Source organism: Cydia amplana, chromosome 13 (genome assembly GCF_948474715.1).
Source record: "Cydia amplana chromosome 13, ilCydAmpl1.1, whole genome shotgun sequence".
In the NCBI taxonomy this organism is placed as follows: Eukaryota; Metazoa; Arthropoda; class Insecta; order Lepidoptera; family Tortricidae; genus Cydia; species Cydia amplana.
In genome coordinates, this window is record NC_086081.1 from 2,437,091 (window position 1) to 2,459,237 (window position 22,147).

At 39.8% G+C, this 22,147-nt stretch overlaps 1 protein-coding gene across 1 annotated transcript in view; it reads left to right on the forward strand.

The window, feature by feature from the left end:
• The window catches only part of LOC134653690 (protein pecanex), a 59,980-nt gene extending 39,148 nt beyond the window's left edge, over window positions 1-20,832 (forward strand). The window contains exons 18-27 of the mRNA XM_063509082.1: window positions 829-1,012; window positions 3,234-3,403; window positions 6,858-6,985; window positions 8,646-8,759; window positions 10,872-10,993; window positions 13,038-13,130; window positions 15,058-15,123; window positions 16,808-16,938; window positions 17,933-18,356; window positions 20,685-20,832. Of these exons, the coding sequence (XP_063365152.1) occupies window positions 829-1,012; window positions 3,234-3,403; window positions 6,858-6,985; window positions 8,646-8,759; window positions 10,872-10,993; window positions 13,038-13,130; window positions 15,058-15,123; window positions 16,808-16,938; window positions 17,933-18,356; window positions 20,685-20,825 (1,573 nt within the window). The 3' untranslated portion in view covers window positions 20,826-20,832. The remainder of the gene's footprint in view (window positions 1-828; window positions 1,013-3,233; window positions 3,404-6,857; window positions 6,986-8,645; window positions 8,760-10,871; window positions 10,994-13,037; window positions 13,131-15,057; window positions 15,124-16,807; window positions 16,939-17,932; window positions 18,357-20,684) is intronic.
• The last annotated feature ends 1,315 nt before the right edge of the window (window positions 20,833-22,147 follow it).

A 22,147-nucleotide genomic window follows, 5' to 3' on the forward strand; every position in this document is an offset into this window, starting at 1 on the left:
TGTATACCTAATTTCAAATTTGTATGCCGGCCGGCGAAACATAGCGTTCTCAAATACTTTTTGTACCTATCCAACACTGTTACCTATGTTTACAAATAAATAATTTGTCTTGTCTTGTCTTGTCTCACTATAGAAAAATAAACGTGAGGTCTCCTTATACCAAAAGACTCCCCCCTCCCCCAACGTGATCCGTACGGCTACCATCAGTTTGGCACTGACATAAACGCCATCGAGAACGTAATTTACGTTCTATACATCTCGCTCGTACTCGCATATTAGTGCGACCGAGATGTATAGAAAGTAAATTACGTTCTCGATGGCGTTTGTGTCAGTTTTGACACTGTCAGTGACTCATGGTACGGGCTCAGGAGTGATTTTTAGGGTTCCGTACCCAAAGGGCAAAAACAGGACCCTATTACTAAGCCTCCGATGTCCGTCCGTCCGTCTGTCACCAGGCTGTATCTCACGAACCGTGATAGCTAAACAGTTGAAATTTTCACAGATGATGTATTTCTGTTGCCGCTATAACAACAAATACTAAAAACAGAATAAAATAAAGATTTAAGTGGGGCTCCCATACAACAAACGTGATTTTTGACCGAAGTTAAGCAACGTCGGGCGGGGTCAGTACTTGGATGGGTGACCGTTTTTTTGCTTGTTTTGCTCTATTTTTTGTTGGTGGTGCGGAACCCTCCATGCGCGAGTCCGACTCGCACTTGGCCGGTTTTTCGTGACGTGTGCGAAGGGTAATCGTCCCATAGAAAAATCCCGTTTTCTACTGACAAATTTGTTCGACCGGCTATAATTACAATTTTTTTTCCATTCCAGACACGTAATGGATGAAGGCAACGACGACTACAAAATAATAATGCTGAACAAGCGCCATCTAGGTTTCCGCGTGATCAAGTTGAACCGCGAGTGCGTCCGCGGACTCTGGGCCGGCCAGCAACAAGAACTTGTGTACCTGAGGAACAGGAACCCAGAACGAGGGTCCATACAGAACGCTAAACAGGTAAATGAAACATTAATTTTTAGGGTTCCGTAGCCAAATGGCAAAAAACGGAACCCTTATAGATTCGTCATGTCTGTCTGTCTGTCCGTCTGTCTGTCCGTCCGTATGTCACAGCCACTTTTCTCCGAAACTATAAGAACTATACTGTTGAAACTTGGTTAGTAGATGTATTCTGTGAACCGCATTAAGATTTTCACACAAAAATAGAAAAAAAACAATAAATTTTTGGGGTTCCCCATACTTCGAACTGAAACTCAAAAATTTATTTTTCATCAAACCCATACGTGTGGGGTGTCTATGGATAGGTCTTCAAAAATGATATTGAGGTTTCTAATATCATTTTTTTCTAAACTGAATAGTTTGCGCGAGAGACACTTCCAAAGTGGTAAAATGTGTGTCCCCCCCCCCCCCCTGTAACTTCTAAAATAAGAGAATGATAAAACTAAAAAAGATATATGATGTACATTACCATGTAAACTTCCACCGAAAATTGGTTTGAACGAGATCTAGTAAGTAGTTTTTTTTTATACGTCATAAATCGCCTAAATACGGAACCCTTCATGGGCGAGTCCGACTCGCACTTGGCCGCTTTTTTTTCACACCTATTCAGAAAAGAGCTTTTTCTTCCCTGCTAGGAGGGAACAAAGTGGCACTTTTCCTCCCTGCTAGGAGGGATCAAAGTAACACTTTTCTGTTCTAGCACACTAAAAAAATATGCAAAAAATGTAAAAATACATTTTTTGCATATTTTTTTAGCTTAAATAATCTCTTTAAGCATCAGAGTGTGTCAACACTAAGATTTTTTCTTTTCCTCATAGTTGATGTGAAAAGCAGTATGTGTCACACGGTATCAAAATTATTTCGTCTTGGGCGTTAACACTTGAATCCCTCATTACGCTCAGGATTCTACGTTCGGGGTTCTATTGTAGAATCCATCGCTTCATTCAGGATTCAATGTACGCCCTTGACGGAAATATATCATTTTGATCCCTTGTAACACAAACTACTATTCTAAACTTACAATATTGCTCGCTTCACTCGTTGCCGCACGGTAAAAATAGAGAGAAAGGGTTCATACAGAACGCTAAATAACCAGGTAAATAAAATATAAGTTTTCTGAATTTACAATATCGCTCGCTTCGCTCGTCGTCGCACGTTGAGTCCCTTAAATCGTTTGACGCACTGTTACACAGTCCTTGTTCTTTTATCGCAGTAATAGGGTTCTTTTCTGGTAATGGAATAATAGAAGAGACTGCGCCATCTAGGTTCCCGTGATTAAATTAAACCGTGAATGTGTTCGAGGACTATGATCTAGATTCTAGACAACAACAAGAACTTGTCTATCTGAGGAACCGAAACCCAGATCGAAGGTCTGGGGGTCTATTCAGAACGCTAAACAGGTAAATATACCATAAGCGTTGTAAACACAACGGTGCTCGCTTCACTCGTCGTCGCAACATGACTCACGTAGGCCGATCGACGCACTGTTTCACAGCCCTGTTACTTTTATCGCAGTAATAGGGGTTTTCTCGTAACAAACACAACACTGCTTGCTTCGCTCGTCGTCGCACGGTAAACGTCGAACTTTGCACTGTCACTTAATTATGTTCGGTCAAAAACTCCGTTGTCTGATAATATAATATTATATCGCAGTAGTAGGGCTTGTTGACTTGATAGTTATATTAGTTATACTGTAGCGAGTGGGCTTTATTTAAGTTATAAGGGAAGCGACAAATAATGGGACACTAAGCGATAAGCCACTGAATTTATTTATAGATCCCGAATTCCGAGCAAAAGTTATGTATTTCGCTTCGAAAATGCGAGAAAAAATAGCTGCCAGTTTTTATATTTTGCTAGTTTAAAATCCTAGTTTTATTTCGTCAGGTGACAAGCAAAAGTCACTAAGTACCACCACAAGTTCATAGCCATAGTGAACCACATTAGTACGAAAAAAAGGTTGATTTTTGTTTAAATATTTTATAGTAATTAGTAACTTTTGCTTGTCACCTAACGATTTATCCATCCTCTTATCAATTACTTAGAAGGCAAATTGATTGATTGATTTATTTATTGGTAAAATTGGTTGTTTTACAAGTCAAGATTTCTACATATTTACATAATGAGATTAAAATACTAATATTTACACATTTTTACATTTACAACTAAAATCAATGTTATATCGTTATTTTGCAATGCTTAGTGTTAATTTACATTTTTGCAGGCACTACGCAACATAATAAACTCGTCGTGCGACCAGCCCATCGGTTACCCGATCTACGTGTCACCGTTGACCACGTCATATGCTGACACATCACCACCGCTATGCTCGCTATTAGGCGGGCCTGTTACTGTAAAAGCTATTAGGACCCGAGTGGCAGCGCTATGTAAAAGGTCAGTTATTTCATGTATTTCTACTAGTTATTTGCGTTATTAGATCAATGATCTGGATCTGGTTGGTATACCTAAGCATCTACGTGTCACCGTTAACCACGTCATATGCTGACACATCACCACCGCTATGCTCGCTATTAGGCGGGCCAGTTACTGTAAAAGCCATTAGGACCCGAGTGGCTGCGCTATGTAAAAGGTCAGTTATTTCGTGTATTTCTACTAGTTATTTGCGTTATTAGATCAATGATCTGGATCTGGTTGGTATACCTAAGCCATCGGTTACTCGTATCTACGTGTCACCGTTAACCACGTCATATGCTGACACATCACCACCGCTATGCTCGCTATTAGGCGGGCCAGTTACTGTAAAAGCCATTAGGACCCGAGTGGCTGCGCTATGTAAAAGGTCAGTTATTTCGTGTATTTCTACTAGTTATTTGCGTTATTAGATCAATGATCTGGATCTGGTTGGTATACCTAAGCCATCGGTTACTCGTATCTACGTGTCACCGTTAACCACGTCATATGCTGACACATCACCACCGCTATGCTCGCTATTAGGCGGGCCAGTTACTGTAAAAGCCATTAGGACCCGAGTGGCTGCGCTATGTAAAAGGTCAGTTATTTCGTGTATTTCTACTAGTTATTTGCGTTATTAGATCAATGATCTGGATCTGGTTGGTATACCTAAGCCATCGGTTACTCGTATCTACGTGTCACCGTTAACCACGTCATATGCTGACACATCACCACCGCTATGCTCGCTATTAGGCGGGCCAGTTACTGTAAAAGCCATTAGGACCCGAGTGGCAGCGCTATGTAAAAGGTCAGTTATTTCATGTATTTCTACTAGTTATTTGCGTTATTAGATCAATGATCTGGATCTGGTTGGTATACCTAAGCATCTACGTGTCACCGTTAACCACGTCATATGCTGACACATCACCACCGCTATGCTCGCTATTAGGCGGGCCAGTTACTGTAAAAGCCATTAGGACCCGAGTGGCTGCGCTATGTAAAAGGTCAGTTATTTCGTGTATTTCTACTAGTTATTTGCGTTATTAGATCAATGATCTGGATCTGGTTGGTATACCTAAGCCATCGGTTACTCGTATCTACGTGTCACCGTTAACCACGTCATATGCTGACACATCACCACCGCTATGCTCGCTATTAGGCGGGCCAGTTACTGTAAAAGCCATTAGGACCCGAGTGGCTGCGCTATGTAAAAGGTCAGTTATTTCGTGTATTTCTACTAGTTATTTGCGTTATTAGATCAATGATCTGGATCTGGTTGGTATACCTAAGCCATCGGTTACTCGTATCTACGTGTCACCGTTAACCACGTCATATGCTGACACATCACCACCGCTATGCTCGCTATTAGGCGGGCCAGTTACTGTAAAAGCCATTAGGACCCGAGTGGCAGCGCTATGTAAAAGGTCAGTTATTTCATGTATTTCTACTAGTTATTTGCGTTATTAGATCAATTAAATAACAGGACCTGGTTGGTATACCTAAGCCATCGGTTACTCTATCTACGTGTCACCGTTAACCACGTCATATGCTGACACATCACCACCGCTATGCTCGCTATTAGGCGGGCCAGTTACTGTAAAAGCCATTAGGACCCGAGTGGCAGCGCTATGTAAAAGGTCAGTTATTTCGTGTATTTCTACTAGTTATTTGCGTTATTAGATCAATGATCTGGATCTGGTTGGTATACCTAAGCATCTACGTGTCACCGTTAACCACGTCATATGCTGACACATCACCACCGCTATGCTCGCTATTAGGCGGGCCAGTTACTGTAAAAGCCATTAGGACCCGAGTGGCAGCGCTATGTAAAAGGTCAGTTATTTCGTGTATTTCTACTAGTTATTTGCGTTATTAGATCAATGATCTGGATCTGGTTGGTATACCTAAGCATCTACGTGTCACCGTTAACCACGTCATATGCTGACACATCACCACCGCTATGCTCGCTATTAGGCGGGCCAGTTACTGTAAAAGCCATTAGGACCCGAGTGGCTGCGCTATGTAAAAGGTCAGTTATTTCGTGTATTTCTACTAGTTATTTGCGTTATTAGATCAATGATCTGGATCTGGTTGGTATACCTAAGCCATCGGTTACTCGTATCTACGTGTCACCGTTAACCACGTCATATGCTGACACATCACCACCGCTATGCTCGCTATTAGGCGGGCCAGTTACTGTAAAAGCCATTAGGACCCGAGTGGCAGCGCTATGTAAAAGGTCAGTTATTTCATGTATTTCTACTAGTTATTTGCGTTATTAGATCAATTAAATAACAGGACCTGGTTGGTATACCTAAGCCATCGGTTACTCTATCTACGTGTCACCGTTAACCACGTCATATGCTGACACATCACCACCGCTATGCTCGCTATTAGGCGGGCCAGTTACTGTAAAAGCCATTAGGACCCGAGTGGCAGCGCTATGTAAAAGGTCAGTTATTTCGTGTATTTCTACTAGTTATTTGCGTTATTAGATCAATGATCTGGATCTGGTTGGTATACCTAAGCATCTACGTGTCACCGTTAACCACGTCATATGCTGACACATCACCACCGCTATGCTCGCTATTAGGCGGGCCAGTTACTGTAAAAGCCATTAGGACCCGAGGGGCTGCGCTATGTAAAAGGTCAGTTATTTCGTGTATTTCTACTAGTTATTTGCGTTATTAGATCAATGATCTGGATCTGGTTGGTATACCTAAGCCATCGGTTACTCGTATCTACGTGTCACCGTTAACCACGTCATATGCTGACACATCACCACCGCTATGCTCGCTATTAGGCGGGCCTGTTACTGTAAAAGCTGTTAGGACCCGAGTGGCTGCGCTATGTAAAAGGTCAGTTAGTTCATGTATTTCTACTAGTTATTTGCGTTATTAGATCAATGATCTGGATCTGGTTGGTATACCTAAGCATCTACGTGTCACCGTTAACCACGTCATATGCTGACACATCACCACCGCTATGCTCGCTATTAGGCGGGCCTGTTACTGTAAAAGCTATTAGGACTCGAGTGGCAGCGCTCTGTAAAAGGTTAGTTTATGTTATTTCCTGTATTTCTATTATTTTTAGGGTTCCGTGCCTCAAAAGGAAAAAACGGAACCCTTATAGGATCACTCGTCTGTCTGTCTGTCCATATGTAAGTTTGTAACCCAAAGACGGACAGTATGTAACGTAAACAAATTAATTTTAAATATGGAGGCCATTTTAGGGGGGTAAATGAGAAACTATATCGTGTTACAATATTAAATGAAAGAGCTCATTGTAAGAATTTTTATAGTTTTTGAATAAATAGTTTAGGAGTTATTCAAGAAAATAGGCAAAAATGACTGTAAAAGAGGACGAGGGTCGTTGATCTCTTGGCATCACTGAGGTGTAAAAATGGGTCACAAATGAATGGTTACCTTGTATACAGGATTCGCCGGCGCTGTGGCGAGGGCTGCTCTAGTGGCGGCGTGGACGCGGCCGCGGCTGAGGCCGGCGCGGCGCGAGCCGTCAGCACGCCGAGGCACAACACCCTACATCTGTCCAGAAGCTCGCTAGGTATACATATATATATTGAGTATTTATTTATTATTTATTTAATAAATCTTACAGCTATCTTAACAGTTTCCCAATGCGATAGTGTAGGCAGGCTATTAACATTAAGAGCTAATTACTTATAATTATTTATATATGTACGCTTTATTTTTATTTATTTAAGTATTTCTATTTATGTTTATATATATTATTTGTAACAATGTGTATTCAAAACTTGCATTTCATTAACTTTAGTGATTGTACACTATTGTTTTGTTTGTCATTCATCGTTACTTCTGTTTTGTTTTATTCGTTTCCTCAAAGGTTAACTGGAAGAGATCCCATACAGGGATAAGTTCGCCTTTGTTGTATTTAATTTATTCTGTAACTATGTTTCTCGTGTTTTTATTTCTATGTGCAATAAAGTATATACATACATACATACATACATATTAGTAGATTGTGCAACAAGGGCATAAAGTGACCCATTTCTACCCGAGGCAATTTTTTGGTGCCCTTGTTGTACACTCTGTTTTTGACTTCGATTGCGAGGAAAATATACATACAAAAATATCCAATATTTTAGGTTATTTTCCCGTGTTTATTCAAGACTAAAGAAAATTTTATTCGGGCCGGTCGGGGGCGCGGGCGCGCCGGCAAGGCTGGCAGTTCGTATGGCAGATTTTGGACTTTATTGCTAGGTCAATAAGGGTCGCAATAGATGATTTTACTTTATGCTCTAGAACATAATAAGCAACTTTATGTCGTCTACGCACGACATAAAGGTGCACTTTTTGAGCATGAGAAGTGAAAACAATATTACGGGTCTCTATTGTTTCCCAAATAGTTTTAAGCCATAATGTATTGTTTGCCCGCATTTTTGTTAGTCATAATTCAGTTGGTTCAGAAACGCGTCACTTTTAAGGATTGCCATAAAACAAACCTTTTTTTTTAAGAGGGGAAATGCTTTACGCATACCACCCGGCGCGGGGACGGGCCGGGATGGTTATGTGGGATTCCCTGTTGTGGGCTAATGAGACCCAGTTTTACCCACTAAAACCCCCCCTTTGCCGCCTCGCTGCTATACGGCGAGGTCCCAGGAACGCCGAAGTACTCTTCCGCAACCCATAAAACAAACTAAACCTAACCTAACCTATCTATAGGATAACCTTACGAAAAGTTAACGGTGTCAGTTTTATGACTAATGATTATTTGACAAACAATACATACGTTTATGGGAAACAAAGGGACCCCACAATATTACACATAAGAAAGTATATAATAGGGTATTTGACTACTAGTCAAATCAGTTTCTTTTTCCGAACTATCAAAACGATTTCGCTACAATGGAATTTATTTGAAACACTAGCATGTGACGTCACAATCAAATTACATACTCTTTATAGTTCTTGGAGGATACAACTAAACGGAGTAGCCATTAACAGGCTTTCCCCTCTGTCGAAAATAGGCGGCCAACGGTCATACACAATGTAAGGACAGACGTTTATCTGACATGGCTATTTTTACGTTACGCATACATTTGACGTTCCCCTCCTCCGCAAAAATCGGCAGACTGTTTTGTACAGAAAATTACAGACAAGGCGTCTCCGTTTGATTATATCCTCTAAGTTATAGTTATATACGGGTTTTAAAATAGAAATTGTGTGTGTTGTTTGTTTTCCAGCGGGTACACGAGGCAGCTTAGCTAGCGCGGGCAAGCCGGGCGCAACATTGGCGTCATTAGCGGGCTTACTACGGGAACATTCGCATGAACGGACGCAAGAGGAGGTCGCAAACGGTAAGTTTCCATCCTTTTTAGGGTTCCGTACCTCAAAAGGAAAAAAGCGGCCAAGTGCGAGTCGGACTCGCCCATGAAGGTATTAAAAATGAGATGTATTAAAAAAAAAAACTACTTACTAGATCTCGTTCAAACCAATTTTCGGTGGAAGTTTACATGGTAATGTACATCATATATTTTTTTTAGTTTTATCATTCTCTTATTTTAGAAGTTACAGGGGGGGGGGGACACACACATTTTACCACTTTGGAAGTGTCTCTCGCGTAAACTATTCAGTTTAGAAAAAAATGATATTAGAAACCTCAATATCATTTTTGGAGACCTATCCATAGATACCCCACACGTATGGGTTTGATGAAAAAAAAATTTTTGAGTTTCAGTTCAAAGTATGGGGAACCCCAAAAATTTATTGTTTTTTTTCTATTTTTGTGTGAAAATCTTAATGCGGTTTACAAAATACATCTACTTACCAAGTTTCAACAGTATAGTTCTTATAGTTTCGGAGAAAAGTGGCTGTGACATACGGACGGACAGACAGACGGACAGATAGACAGACAGACATGACGAATCTATAAGGGTTCCGTTTTTTGCCATTTGGCTACGGAACCCTAAAAACGGAACCCTTATAGCAGTGCTTCCTAACCTGGGGGTAATTACCCCCGTGGGGGTAAAACTGGTATTTTACGGGGGTAATAAGCTAACCTAATATAACAGTACAACAAACGTACACGTTTTATTTTTTATTACCATTGGGGTAGAATCAGGTTCCCGAGTTAGTCATAGGGGTGACCGGACTGAAAAGGTTAGGAACCACTGCCTTATAGGATTACTCGTACGTCTGTCCGGCTGTTACAGCCTATTTTCTCGGAAACTACTGGACCAATTAAGTTGAAATTTGGCACACATATGTAAATTAGTGACCCAAATGACCATGTAACGTAAACAAATGAATTTTAAATATGGAGGCGACTTTTGGGGGGTAAATGAACAAATTCAAAAATAAAGTTTTGCAGACTATATCGTGTTATATGTATATCAAATGAAAGAGCTCATTTTGAGAATTTCAAATACATTTTTTTTTATAATTTTAGGATAAACAGTTTAGCAGTTATTCAAGAAAATAGGCAAAAAATTACTTTATTTTTATCGTGACGTTCTTTTAGAATAGAATATTATTTATTTCAGCATAGGTACATAGTTATACAATACATACACAGGAAGAAAGAAAAAACTTATAACTAACTTGTACACTGTCACTACACTGAAAAAGGTGAACACTCGGCATGATGCCGGGTCCTACTCGAGTAGTACCTGACGCTAGTCTTCCGTGAACACCTGTAGGGGGCGTAGTTGCGCGCAGCTACCAGCTAAATACAGTAGAGTTACTAAGATAACTATATTAATTGTATTAATTGTATTTGCACAGCCTGTTATTCTTAATGGCATGACTCTAGCATATGTGGACAAGTTTAAATATCTTGGTCATATTATCAGCAATGATCTCAAGGATGACCAGGATATTGAACAAGAACGCAGGGCATTGGCAGTTCGGGGAAATATGTTGCTCCAGTAATGTCAAGGTAACGCTCTTTAGAGCCTATTGCCAATCCTTTTACTCGAGCGGCCTGTGGGTTAACTATACGAAACGAGCCTACAATGCATTAAAAGTGCAGTACAACAATGCATTCAGAATGCTGTTGGGCTTACCTAGTAGATGTAGTGCATCTGGCGTGTTTTGCGAAGCTAGAACAGACGGTTTTCCGGCAATCATGCGCAAGAAAATAGTATCTCTGCTAGGTCGAGTTAGAAGCAGTCCCAACAGTATTCTGAATGTTATTGCTGACAAATATGATAGCCCAATTCTCGCCTATCGGATTGGGCAAATTAAAGGGGTAGCAACTAGCCCTTATTAAATATTAAATGTGTATGTACCTACTTATAACTAATACTAACCCTTAGCTTTAAGTTTAATTTATTTATTTTAATTTTACTGTTTGTTACTAACAACTATGAAGTCTGTTCTTCGAAATAAAGATATTTTATTTTATTTTTTTATTTATTAATTACAAAGTAACTAGTTTTTTTTACTATATTAATTGTTTTCATTTCCAGCCTACGGTAATACACAAGACACAACGGATAGTCGCCGGCGCAGCGAGGAGCGCGCGCCGGGGACGGCGCGGCGGGAAAGAAACATGAGAGCAAGAAGTCATGGCAAAGAGCCTTCTAGACAGGTACTAATATTCGCGAAATTAAGTCTTCTGGAAATTATACACCGTGTTTTTATTGAATTCCGTTAACTTCGGGGTATGGTTAAGTACGTTTAAGGGCCACTTGCACCATTAACTAACCCGGGGTTAACCGGTTAAACCATGGAGTTAACATGGTTACCAGTACAATTTGACACTGGATTAAGGATTTAACCGGTTAACCCCAGGTTAGTGGACTGGTGCAAGTGGCGCTAAGAGAACTAAACGGCATAGTTAATTTAAAAAAAAATTTTTTTGCTATTTTTACAAAAAAAAATAAGTTTAAAAACTTGATTATCTCCGAAATGGAGTTAATTAGAATATCGGTGTCTTTGAGAAAGTTACTTGATTTAAGCACAGGAATGCACCCTTGAAATTAACGGAAATAAAAAAAAAACACGGTATATATTTTAATTTGAACATTTTTGATGATATTTCACTGACGATCATGTATACGTTATTTCGATCTTAATAGGAGAAAAATAGTACATTATTGTCGTGGCTCGGAAGTAGCTACTTGCTGGCCGAGGATTCGTTTTAAACGGACGACCTTGGAAGTCCGTTTAATTGAATCCGAAGCCAGCTTTTCTCAAAAATGGTGCAAGAAATAAAAATATTTTACAGAATCAATGTTCTAATTTTCACAGAAAAAAGTGAAACCATTAAAAAGCTTTGCTTTGCCGCCTTTAAAAAAAAGTGTATTTTTCTGCTGAAAATACGCCAACCTATTTGAGACACCTAAATAGCTGCGGTACCAACATTATAATAATAAGTACTGATTATCTGTTTGGCTGTTTATGGACCTATGCCTTCATTTGATTGGCCATTTCAACTTTTAAAAAGTTTGGAACTCTACAAATAATGGAATTCGTATGCAACATTGCGGTCCCGAAATCGAGACAGCAATGTTTTTAACTTTTTCATTTTTGACTGACCATAAACTACGCACTTCGCGACCTATTTTTCAACCGGCAACGTCAACTTTGCCGTTCATTTTTGAAAAAAGTGTAATTAAAGCCGAAGCCAACATCCCCGAGGTCCTTTAAGGGCCAACAGGAGCTAAGATTTAAATATTTTAGGTAAATATACCCGTCTCGCTAACGGAAGCGGCTCCTAAAACTAGTGCGATAAGGACAAGGCGAAAAATCCTGCGTAAAAATATCAAAAATCGAGGTTTCATACTCGACTGTTTTCTCCTCCAAAACTTAACGAATCGTAACCAAATTTGGAAATCTAAATGATTATGACATTATCTGTGTTGGACCGTTTTGGTTTTTTGACTAATTGATGTCGGTTTTGAATAGCACGCCTCTCATTGCGGCATAGTCAATTAGGCCATTTTGGCCATTTTTGAAGGGCTCTAGCGCCTTAAAAAACAAAAATACCAAAAAAAAGCAAAACGGTCCGAAACAGATATTGACAATATTAATCTGTGTTGAAAAAATCATTGCTCTAGCTTCAAAACCCACGGAGGAAACAGTCGAGAACGTTTGTATGGAGAAATGACCACTCCTGTTGGCTCTTAAGTCTTCTGGAAATAGGCTACATGACTAATTTTTTTTGATGGTATCAATCGATCGGGTTTGTTTTTAGGATCAAATGTCTATATGAGACCCATTGCATTAAAGTAACACAAAAGTCAGAAATTGTAGTCAAAGTCCGACAGTCGCACTTCACTCGCGAAACGCCTTATACAAAACGGCCAGAGGCCGTGACGTCATCGCCCATCTTGTAGTATGGACAAAACAAGAAAATTGCATTTTTGTCGGTGAAATATTGCGTTTAAGTATATAGTTGCTATACAATATTTTTTTTTGTAAAATGTAAGGAATCGAATGGTACCCTTACTTTTATCGTTTTTGGAAGTTAAAAAAAACTTAAATTTTGAAACTTTCAGGTCCTGTATTTTTGTAATTTTTCAATATATTGTTTTATTATCCACATTATTGTGATAAATTGCTCGTTTGCTATCTATTTTACTAGATTTTGTTGTAAAATTCAACATGTGTCATCATCCCTATTGTCGCAGGCGGGGCTGCGCCGGCCGCGGCGGCCGGGCGCTCGGCCCGCGTCCTTCCGCCTCGACCGCCCCGACCCGGACGCCCGACACGACGACCCGCAGGTACGAGTATAGTTTGTAGCTTTCTAATAGACCCCGAAGGCTAATCCTATTGTCTATTGTTAAGAAAAACCGCTCGTGCCACGTGCCACAACCACCTGCATAAAAAATCGGTACTTCGGTTACTGAGTGCCGGCGAGTCGAACGCTACAGAACCAGTCTAAAATGTGTCATCGAGATGCGTAACAGAGGCGCGTTATCGGAGAGCGCACCTACACTGGTTTTTTGAGCGTTGGACTAGCCCGCGCTCAGGTGCCAAATAGAATAATTAGGACCCTTTTTTGCAGGTAAGTAGCACGTGCGGTTTTACTGAACAATAGACAATAGGATAAGCCTTCGGGGTCTACTAGAAAGCTACAAACTATACGAGTATTTACCATATTTATTTGTTATTATTTTAACAATATACTCTGACACACCCACTTTATCAGTAGAAAAAGGCGACAGATTAAAAAAAATAGGCGTGAAGGGTTAACCTCCCAGTCCACCCGTAGAAAATTTGAATTTCGCGCCTTTTTCTACTGACAAAATGGGTATGCCAGAGCCATAGAGAAAAAAATACATAGATTGCTCACTCCATACATCAGTTTTAGTACCAAAAAGACTATTAGCATCTACCATCGAGTAGCGGAACTATCAGTACTGCTACTTGACAATAGATGTAGCACCGACCGGAAAGTAATGACGCATACATCCTATTTAATTAATATTTTCTATTATTTAGTATAATGAATTTTGCAATGTATTCTCAAATTATGTTATGACAAGTTTAGTATTATTTGTAAATAGTCACCGTTAATTAGTATTTAGTAGTACCATGTACCGACTTTATAATGTTGTAATACCATCCTATGTAAACATGAACATGGACGCAATAAAGATATTATGAATGAGTCTTATCTCAACAGCATAAGACTTTCCGGTCGGTGCTACATCTATTGTCAAGTAGCAGTACTGATAGTTCCGCTACTCGATGCTAGATGTAGTCGATGTAGACACTGAAATTAATAGTCTAACTGATGTATGGAGTGAGCACTCTTGTTTTACTATATTTCTCTATGACTTGATATTTTGACTACATGTAATAGAAATAAGTTATACCTAATTACTGTTAATCTTCTTGATAATTAAATTTTTTTTTTTAAATTAGATAGACATTAATAATTAAAAATAGATTATAATTTGCTTGATGCTTAATTTGAATTTGTTGTAATGGAAATAATGTATTGACATGTAAAATACTTCTATTTTATCAATAAAAGTTTGATTGATTGATTGATTGATATGGCCAGAGCATAAAAAGCAATTGATTTGCGAAAACTTTGCTCCACTATTTGCTAATAAGGGCTCATTCGACGGTTGGTTGGTGACGGTGCGAGTATCATTGCATTGCATCATTCGATCGGTCGACTGAATTGATGTCACCTCAATGATCCGGAATGTAACTAAAATTGTCTACGAGTTCGCGCGCCGTCTTAATGAACCCTAACTCATGTTGTTCGGTTTTGTATTGTGCACTTGACATACGAGGTGACAGAAGACTTCAGAAAGTAATGTTTTGAAGAAGGAATACTGAAACGATTTTTTGAGTTGATTATTATTCATACCGACCTAACCATATGTACGACCTATTGTTACATACTAAAGTTTTGGTTTTTATTGTGAATTTCATAATTTAAAAAATATTTAATCTTAATACCATTCCAATTACCTGACCAAGGGCGGGTTTAAATTCAGCAAGCTGTACCCGCACCTTTTTCATTACTTACACAATTTGTTGCACAATGTTTAGATAAATACTGTACTTACTTCATGTACCTAAGATGGACTAATTACCTACCTAACCCTTATATTATACCTAAGAACTGATGTAAAAAGTAATGAAATAAATGTATTTGTATTTGTATTTTGTATATGAATAATGTTGAAGGGCTCCACGGGAAGCGGATGGGAAGGCGCCTGGCGAGACCAACCGAGGCGTTCCGCCAGTTCTAAGGTAATAAACCTCAAACGGTGAATTAAAACTAATAAAATTTTGGTCATTTATCAAATTTTTGAGCATTTATTTTGTCCTGAATCCTGATGAAATGCCAGGTCATTGGTCAAGAGCAGGGATGTTGCGGATGCAGATTTTTTGACATCCGCGGATGCGGATGCGGATATTTAAAGGCTCACATCCGCGGATGCGGATGCGGATGTCAAGATTAGGTACTTAGAAAACGTCAAATATTACATTATTAGTATTTTTTTATTTAAAAAAAACGAAACGTTTAGTATTTGAGCAAGAATATAGGTGCGTTATATTTAATAAACAGTAACTTGGCCGACTTTTCTGGATCTAGGCGATTTCGTTATAGGTACTGACGAAATTACCTAGCACTTACGCCGCCGCCGCTAAGACGTTCCTGTACCCACTTGTTTGACATCCGCATCCGCATAAGCTCCGCATCGATTTAATGCGGATGCGGATGCAGATGCGGATGTTGAAAATAATGCGGAAGTTCCGCGGTTGCGGATGCGGATGCGGATGTTCGCAACATCCCTGGTCAAGAGCACCGTAAACCGGTGAGCATGTATGAGGAATGTTATGAAAGTAACGGAAACGAAAGAGGTATGTCAGGATCGTAGCAAGTGGAAATCCGTGGTCTCTGCCTACCCCTCCGGGAAATAGGCGTGATTATATGTATGTATGTTATTCTGTCAATGTTTTGGGAATCTACCAATCTTAGGGCCTCTTGCACCATTCACTAACCCGGAGTTAGCCGGTTAAACCTGGAGTTACCACGGTTACCAGTACAATTTGTCACTGGCTTAACGGTTTAACCGCTTAACTTCAGATTAGTGGGATGGTTCAAGTCGCCCTTAGTCTGATAATCATAGCAAGAGATACAACTGCATGTTGTTTACTTCTACTCGTAATCATATTTTACATATTGTATTCCGTATTTATCGATATACATATGTATAATCGGAAGTCGATAAACGAGAAGTCCTTATGACTGCTCAAAAATGCTACGAGAATAGGGATGTTGACAATTTTTTGGAACTGGTTTCATTTTGTAGATAGACACGTAATAATTACAGATAAAAATATTAAAAAAATATATTCATTAATTTTGAATAAAAAAACATGTATGATAAGTTTCGTGTTTAAATTTCGCGCCTAAACGCTCCAAACTGTCACGTGACCTTGATGACGTAACGGCGTTTTAAACAAACTGCTGTCAGTAATTTTTTTAAATTCTTTATATGGCAACTGACTATTTTTTTTAAGCGTTAACACACTACCGCATCGGACAGCGACCTTCTTTTTCGCTCTAACTTATAGCTGCGTCCTTAACGCACCACCTTACACACTATCGATTCGTGCGTCGCACCGCACCAAGATCGCGTTTCGGTACGATAATCTGTAGACACTTAGGCAGGTTTTATAACTTGTATTTGGTGATTCCACTGTGATTACGTCACGCGCTCCGATTGGCGTTTGCAGTCACGTGATACTGGGCATTATTTTAAATACTTTTGATTATTTTTAATTAATTTATTACACTTGCAAAATATGATTTTCCGCGTTCTAATATTCCCTGCTATGGTAAAAACATAACATGTTATATATTCGCGATTCATGTCAACATCCCTATTCCGGGCTCTGATGTTGACCTAAGAACGTTCCTCCCCAGACGGCCGGCCCGCGGCGGTCTGAAGAGTCCTCGCTGGAGGAGTTGGCCCCGCACGGCCTCTCCGACGTGTCGCTACCAGACTGCAAGATACTCGCCAACAGGCACGCCAGGCAAGACAGAGACTTACAAAGGTAGACATACTACACACACACACACACACACACACGCCGCATACATTACCTACGCACCCACGCCTTGGAGGATATAACCAAACGGAGTAGCCATTAACAGGCGTTCCCCTCTGTCGAAACTCTATGACCATGGTCATACACAATGTATGGACTGACGTTTATCTGACATAGCTAGTTTTACTCGTACGTTACGTATACATTTGACGTGCCCCTCCCCCGCAAAAATCGGCAGACTGTTTTGTGCAGAAAATTACAGACAAGGCGTCTCCGTTTGGTTATATCCTCCAAAACCCACGCACATACAGACATAGAATGTAATAAGGTCAATATGGATAAGTTCGGCTGCGGGATAAGTGTGGCTGGACTTCACATTGGTGCCTGTGGAATTGATAAGTGTTTAGTGCGAGTTCATATATTTGCCACTAAACACAAGTAACACTATGTTTAAATAAATATTTCGTCATCTCTTTTTTTAGGGTTTCGTAGTCACCTAACAAACCCATAGTTGCGCCATGTCCTTCTGTCTGTCTGTCCGAAGCTTTGCTCCGTGATCGTTAGTGTTAGAAAGCTGCAATTTGGCATGGATACATAAATCATGCATTGCACTCTGTCGCAATAATAAAAAATATATAAAACAAAATGTACTCCCTTGTGCTGGTAATGTACAATGTACACTTACTAATAGCCCCCGTTTGGCCTATATGTTAACTACGAAACCCTACACTGAGCAAGGACATGCTCTTGGCCATTTTCTTTTAGTTTAGCATGATCATTTTGCTGTTTTAAATACAAAAAAAAAACCTAGAGGTGAAACTAGACCTTATTAATACGATTTTTTTAAATGTTAATAATAGCAGTTAACATTTTGTAATAAGCCGATTTTACGATTCCGACATCTCAAAAAATCTGTAACCTATGTTATTAGTTATTATTACGACGCGCTTATAAAATGGTAGTAATGCCAATAATTTCCATTTTAATTTTTTCCTTCCAGATACTTCCTAAACGAAGGCACGTCCAAAGACCTCTCAAAACTCAGCAAAGAAATCCGCCACGAGCGAGAAAGCTACCGCGAACTAACCGGTCGCTACATAGAGAAACCCGAAGTCATACCGCTCAAAGACACCCACTACTCCGACCTGTCCAACAAAGAGTCCATACTTAAGAAAGAAGGGAAAAAGGACTCTAAGAATAAAGATATTAAGACGAAAATCAAACGATCAGATTCTGGTAGAAGCGAGTTAAAGTTGAACGTCAGTGTTGGCAGTAAAGTGTTGATAGTTGAGCCGCTTGGGGTGTACGATTGTATCAATTTGGGGAGGAGGATAGATGTGCAGTGGCCTTCGGAGGCGCAGCGCGAGAGGGGGGGGAGGAACTTCTGGGGGGGCTGGGTGCCGATGCCGGGGATGGACGGACTGGTGAGTACTGTGTGAAGCTTTGGATTCCTTCGAAAACGGTGCCGTCATATGACGGCCGTCATATAGCGGCAGCAAAAGACGGCCGTCTTTACGGTGGCGACATGTGGAAAGTACCACGGCGTCATAACACACCGTCAGCCACCAAGGTCAAAGCGGCAAATTTGAAAAATGTAGGCGCGATGGGATAACGTCCCATAGAAAATTTGAATTTCGCGCCTTTTCCTACTGACAAGATTTGCTTGATCATCTATAATTTACTTGGAGGATGAAATATCATCAGAAGAGGAAAATAATCGTAGTACGGAATCATTTATTCAAATCTCGTGTCATTTATTCAAAATGGCGTCACCGCTATCTAATAAAACGTTCACGAAACTATCGACACCGTCATGACGGCCGTCATCTTACGTTACGTTGACAATCAACGTAACGTAACGCCGTCTAGGAAACCGCGCCATCTTGTTTACATAGACAACGTTCTAGTGACGTCAGTCAACGCTATATAGCGGCCGTAATATGACGGTACCGTTTTCAGAGGAATCCAAAGCTTTAGGGCAGTGTTTTTCAAACTTTATGGTGTCACGGCCCTTTATGACCACAAAAATTTTTTCGCGACCCCCAAACCCCGTTTCTAAGTTTTTTTTTATACCTATAACAAATTTGGAACCACAGACCAGTGTTTGGAACGCACCTTTCTATCATTCACTCAGTTACATATGCGTTTTGGAACGCACCTTTCTATCATTCATTCAGTTATATATGCGTTTTGGCTGAATATCCCCATCTAGCAAAAGAAGCCCTTAACGTTTTGATCCCATTTGCTACTTCATATTTATGTGAGCTGACGTTTTCATCAATGGTCAATATGAAAATAAAAAAAAGAATAAATTGAATTTGGAAAATGATTTAATCGTCTGCGTGTCGCGGCAGGAACCGCGGTTTGACAAATTAGTCAAAATGAAACAAGCTCATTCTTCACACTGAAAACAGTTAAACCTTTACTTTTAAAATACAGTTTACCTATCTACTAATGATTTGTTTTATTAATATGTAGGTACATTAACGACCTTTAAAATTTAAACTGTTGAATTATTTTTAAGTTTAAAAAATTAAATTACTTTCCATAAGTTTCTCTCAAAGATATTATGAACTTCGCGACCCCCTTGGACAAGTGCCGCGACCCCCCTAGGGGTCGGACCCACACTTTGAAAAACACTGTGTTAGGGTATTCCACCTGTCCAAGTTCTTTGTACAATGTCATTGTGTCTCACTCTCTCATTAAGCAAAATGTGAAACGCAATACACATTGGACAAAGATATTGGACAGATGTAATACCACCAGATCAAAGTGTAGATGATTGAGCAAATATATATGGGTTAATCAACTTTTTCTTGTCACACGTTGCTATGGTTACGGTCTCCTGAGTCACTCCTAAAATTCTAGGTTTTTCGTATTTAAATGAACCAAACTTGCATTTTTTATAAGACCTTTCCATAATGGGACATCTACTGAGCATGTTAGTAGAACATGGCACGGCAGTTCTTCTAACAATCTATGCTACTATTGTCTCCTCGCTGATGGGACAGAATAACAACTAGAAATAGTTGATTGACCCATATATAACTCTGTAGAAGATAAAATATAGTCTAAAGAGGCCCACTGATTACCAGTCCGCCGGACGGTATCGGCCTGTCAGTTGTTCGGGACTGTCAACTTTTTGTTCTAACTGACAGGCCGATATCGTCCGGCGGACGGGTAATGAGTGGGCCCCTTAATAAAAAAACGTGCCTCCAAAAATCAAGAAAATTTATGTTCGAAAAGATTGCGCCATACTTTTCGCCTATATTCGTGTAGATGGCGACACCGTTTGATATTTAACAATTTTGACACATATCAGTGAAAGAACAAGGATCAAAGTCAAATGGCGTTCTAAAAGTTTTAATCATGAGTCGAAAGATGGCAGTAAATTTACTTTGACAATACGCCTCTATACTAAGTTCTCTTTGGCTTGAGTAATTCTGCTGATGTAACAACATATATATACTTACCCCCTTATAAAACTTTACAAACCTCAATTGGTTAATTTATATTTTATCCCTTTCTTACAAATACATAAGTCAAAATGACAGATAAAGACAAACGATTAATAGCTAATTGAGGCTAGTAGCGCGTTTATGAATAACGGTCTTGTGATTTGAGAATTTTTATTGTAACTTGGAGAGCATCATTTGGTGAAGTAGAACTACAGATGAAAACTAAAATGGTGGAATTTTTCACTGTTTTTCGAAGTCAGTTTTTTTTTATTAAGTGTTATTTTTTATTCCCAGGTGGTGCACAAATGGACCCCGAACCACCGGGACCCTAAACTACGGTCCCACGTCGACAAGAGCATCCTTCTCATACAGATAGAAGACAAATTCGTGCCCATCGCCGAGAACTGTGTTCAGGACCTCGGCGACGAGGTCTGAGGTGAAATAGACCAGGGATGTTGCGGATGCCGATCTTTTGACATCCGCGGATGCGGATGCGGATTTTTAAAGGCTCACATCCGCGGATGCGGATGTCAAGATAGTACCATAAAAAACGTCAAATATTACATTTTAGTAATTTTTATTTCAAAAAACCGGCCAAGTGCGAGTCGGACTCGCGTTCTAAGAGTTCCGTGCATTAAGTCCCACTCACGCTTGACTGCTCATTTCTAATAGGTTTTTTGGTTAATGACTAAATTACCTAGCAGTCTAGCACTTACGCCAATGCTAAGACGTTCCTGTACCGACCTGTTCCACATCCGCATCCGCATTAAATCCGCATCGATTTTATGTGGATGCGGATGCGGATATTGAAAATCATGCGGAAGTTCCGCGGTTGCGGATGCGGATATTCGCAACATCCCTGAAATAGACCTTAACACATGGATATAAGACTCAATGTCGATGACCAATTTTTGACAAATTGGTGTAACGTGAATCATACAGGTGTAAGGGTGGTATGCCTCCTATACAATAGCTTGGTCCAATGTGTATTTTGTCTCACATTTTTCTTAAATGAGAGAGTGAGACGCAATGACATTGGACAGGTCGAATACCATCCTAAGATTCAAAATTGAAATAATGCTTTCGTATGGCCTGTAAGTACTTTGCTGCGCTCAGAGACTACCGCGAATACCTAAGATCGCAAATTGCGGACATATTTCTCTTTTACTCCAATTAAGGCGTAATTAGAGTGACAGAGAAAGATGCCCGCAAGATATGCCCTCTAAAACCCACTGAGGGGTAATTCCGTACAAGCCTCTAGACTTGAAATTTCGGCCGAAGCTTAAAACACTTCGTTCTGTAGTCGACGGTCGAAATAATACATTCGTGTACAGAATACCATTGTTTGTGCGCGAGCAAGTGTAAGCCATTTCGAACTCGAAATCGTATAAATAAGCTTCAAGATCGCGATCTCATGTTACTAACTACCGTCATGTATTATGTACAGACATCGGGGTTTTTGGCGCGGGTATGATTTAAATAACTTTGTTGTGAAATAATTGGGTTAATCAACATTTTCTTGTCACACGTTGCTATGGTTACGGGCTCCTGAGTCACTTAAAATTCTAGGTTTATCGTATTTAAATGAACCAAACTTGCATTTTATGGTAGTTATAAGACCTTTCCATAATGGGACATCTACTGAGCATGTTAGTAGAACATGGTACAGCAGTTCTTCTGACAATCTATGCTACTATTGTCTCCTCGCTGATGGGACAGAATAACAACAAGAAATAGTTGATTGACCCAATTAACAA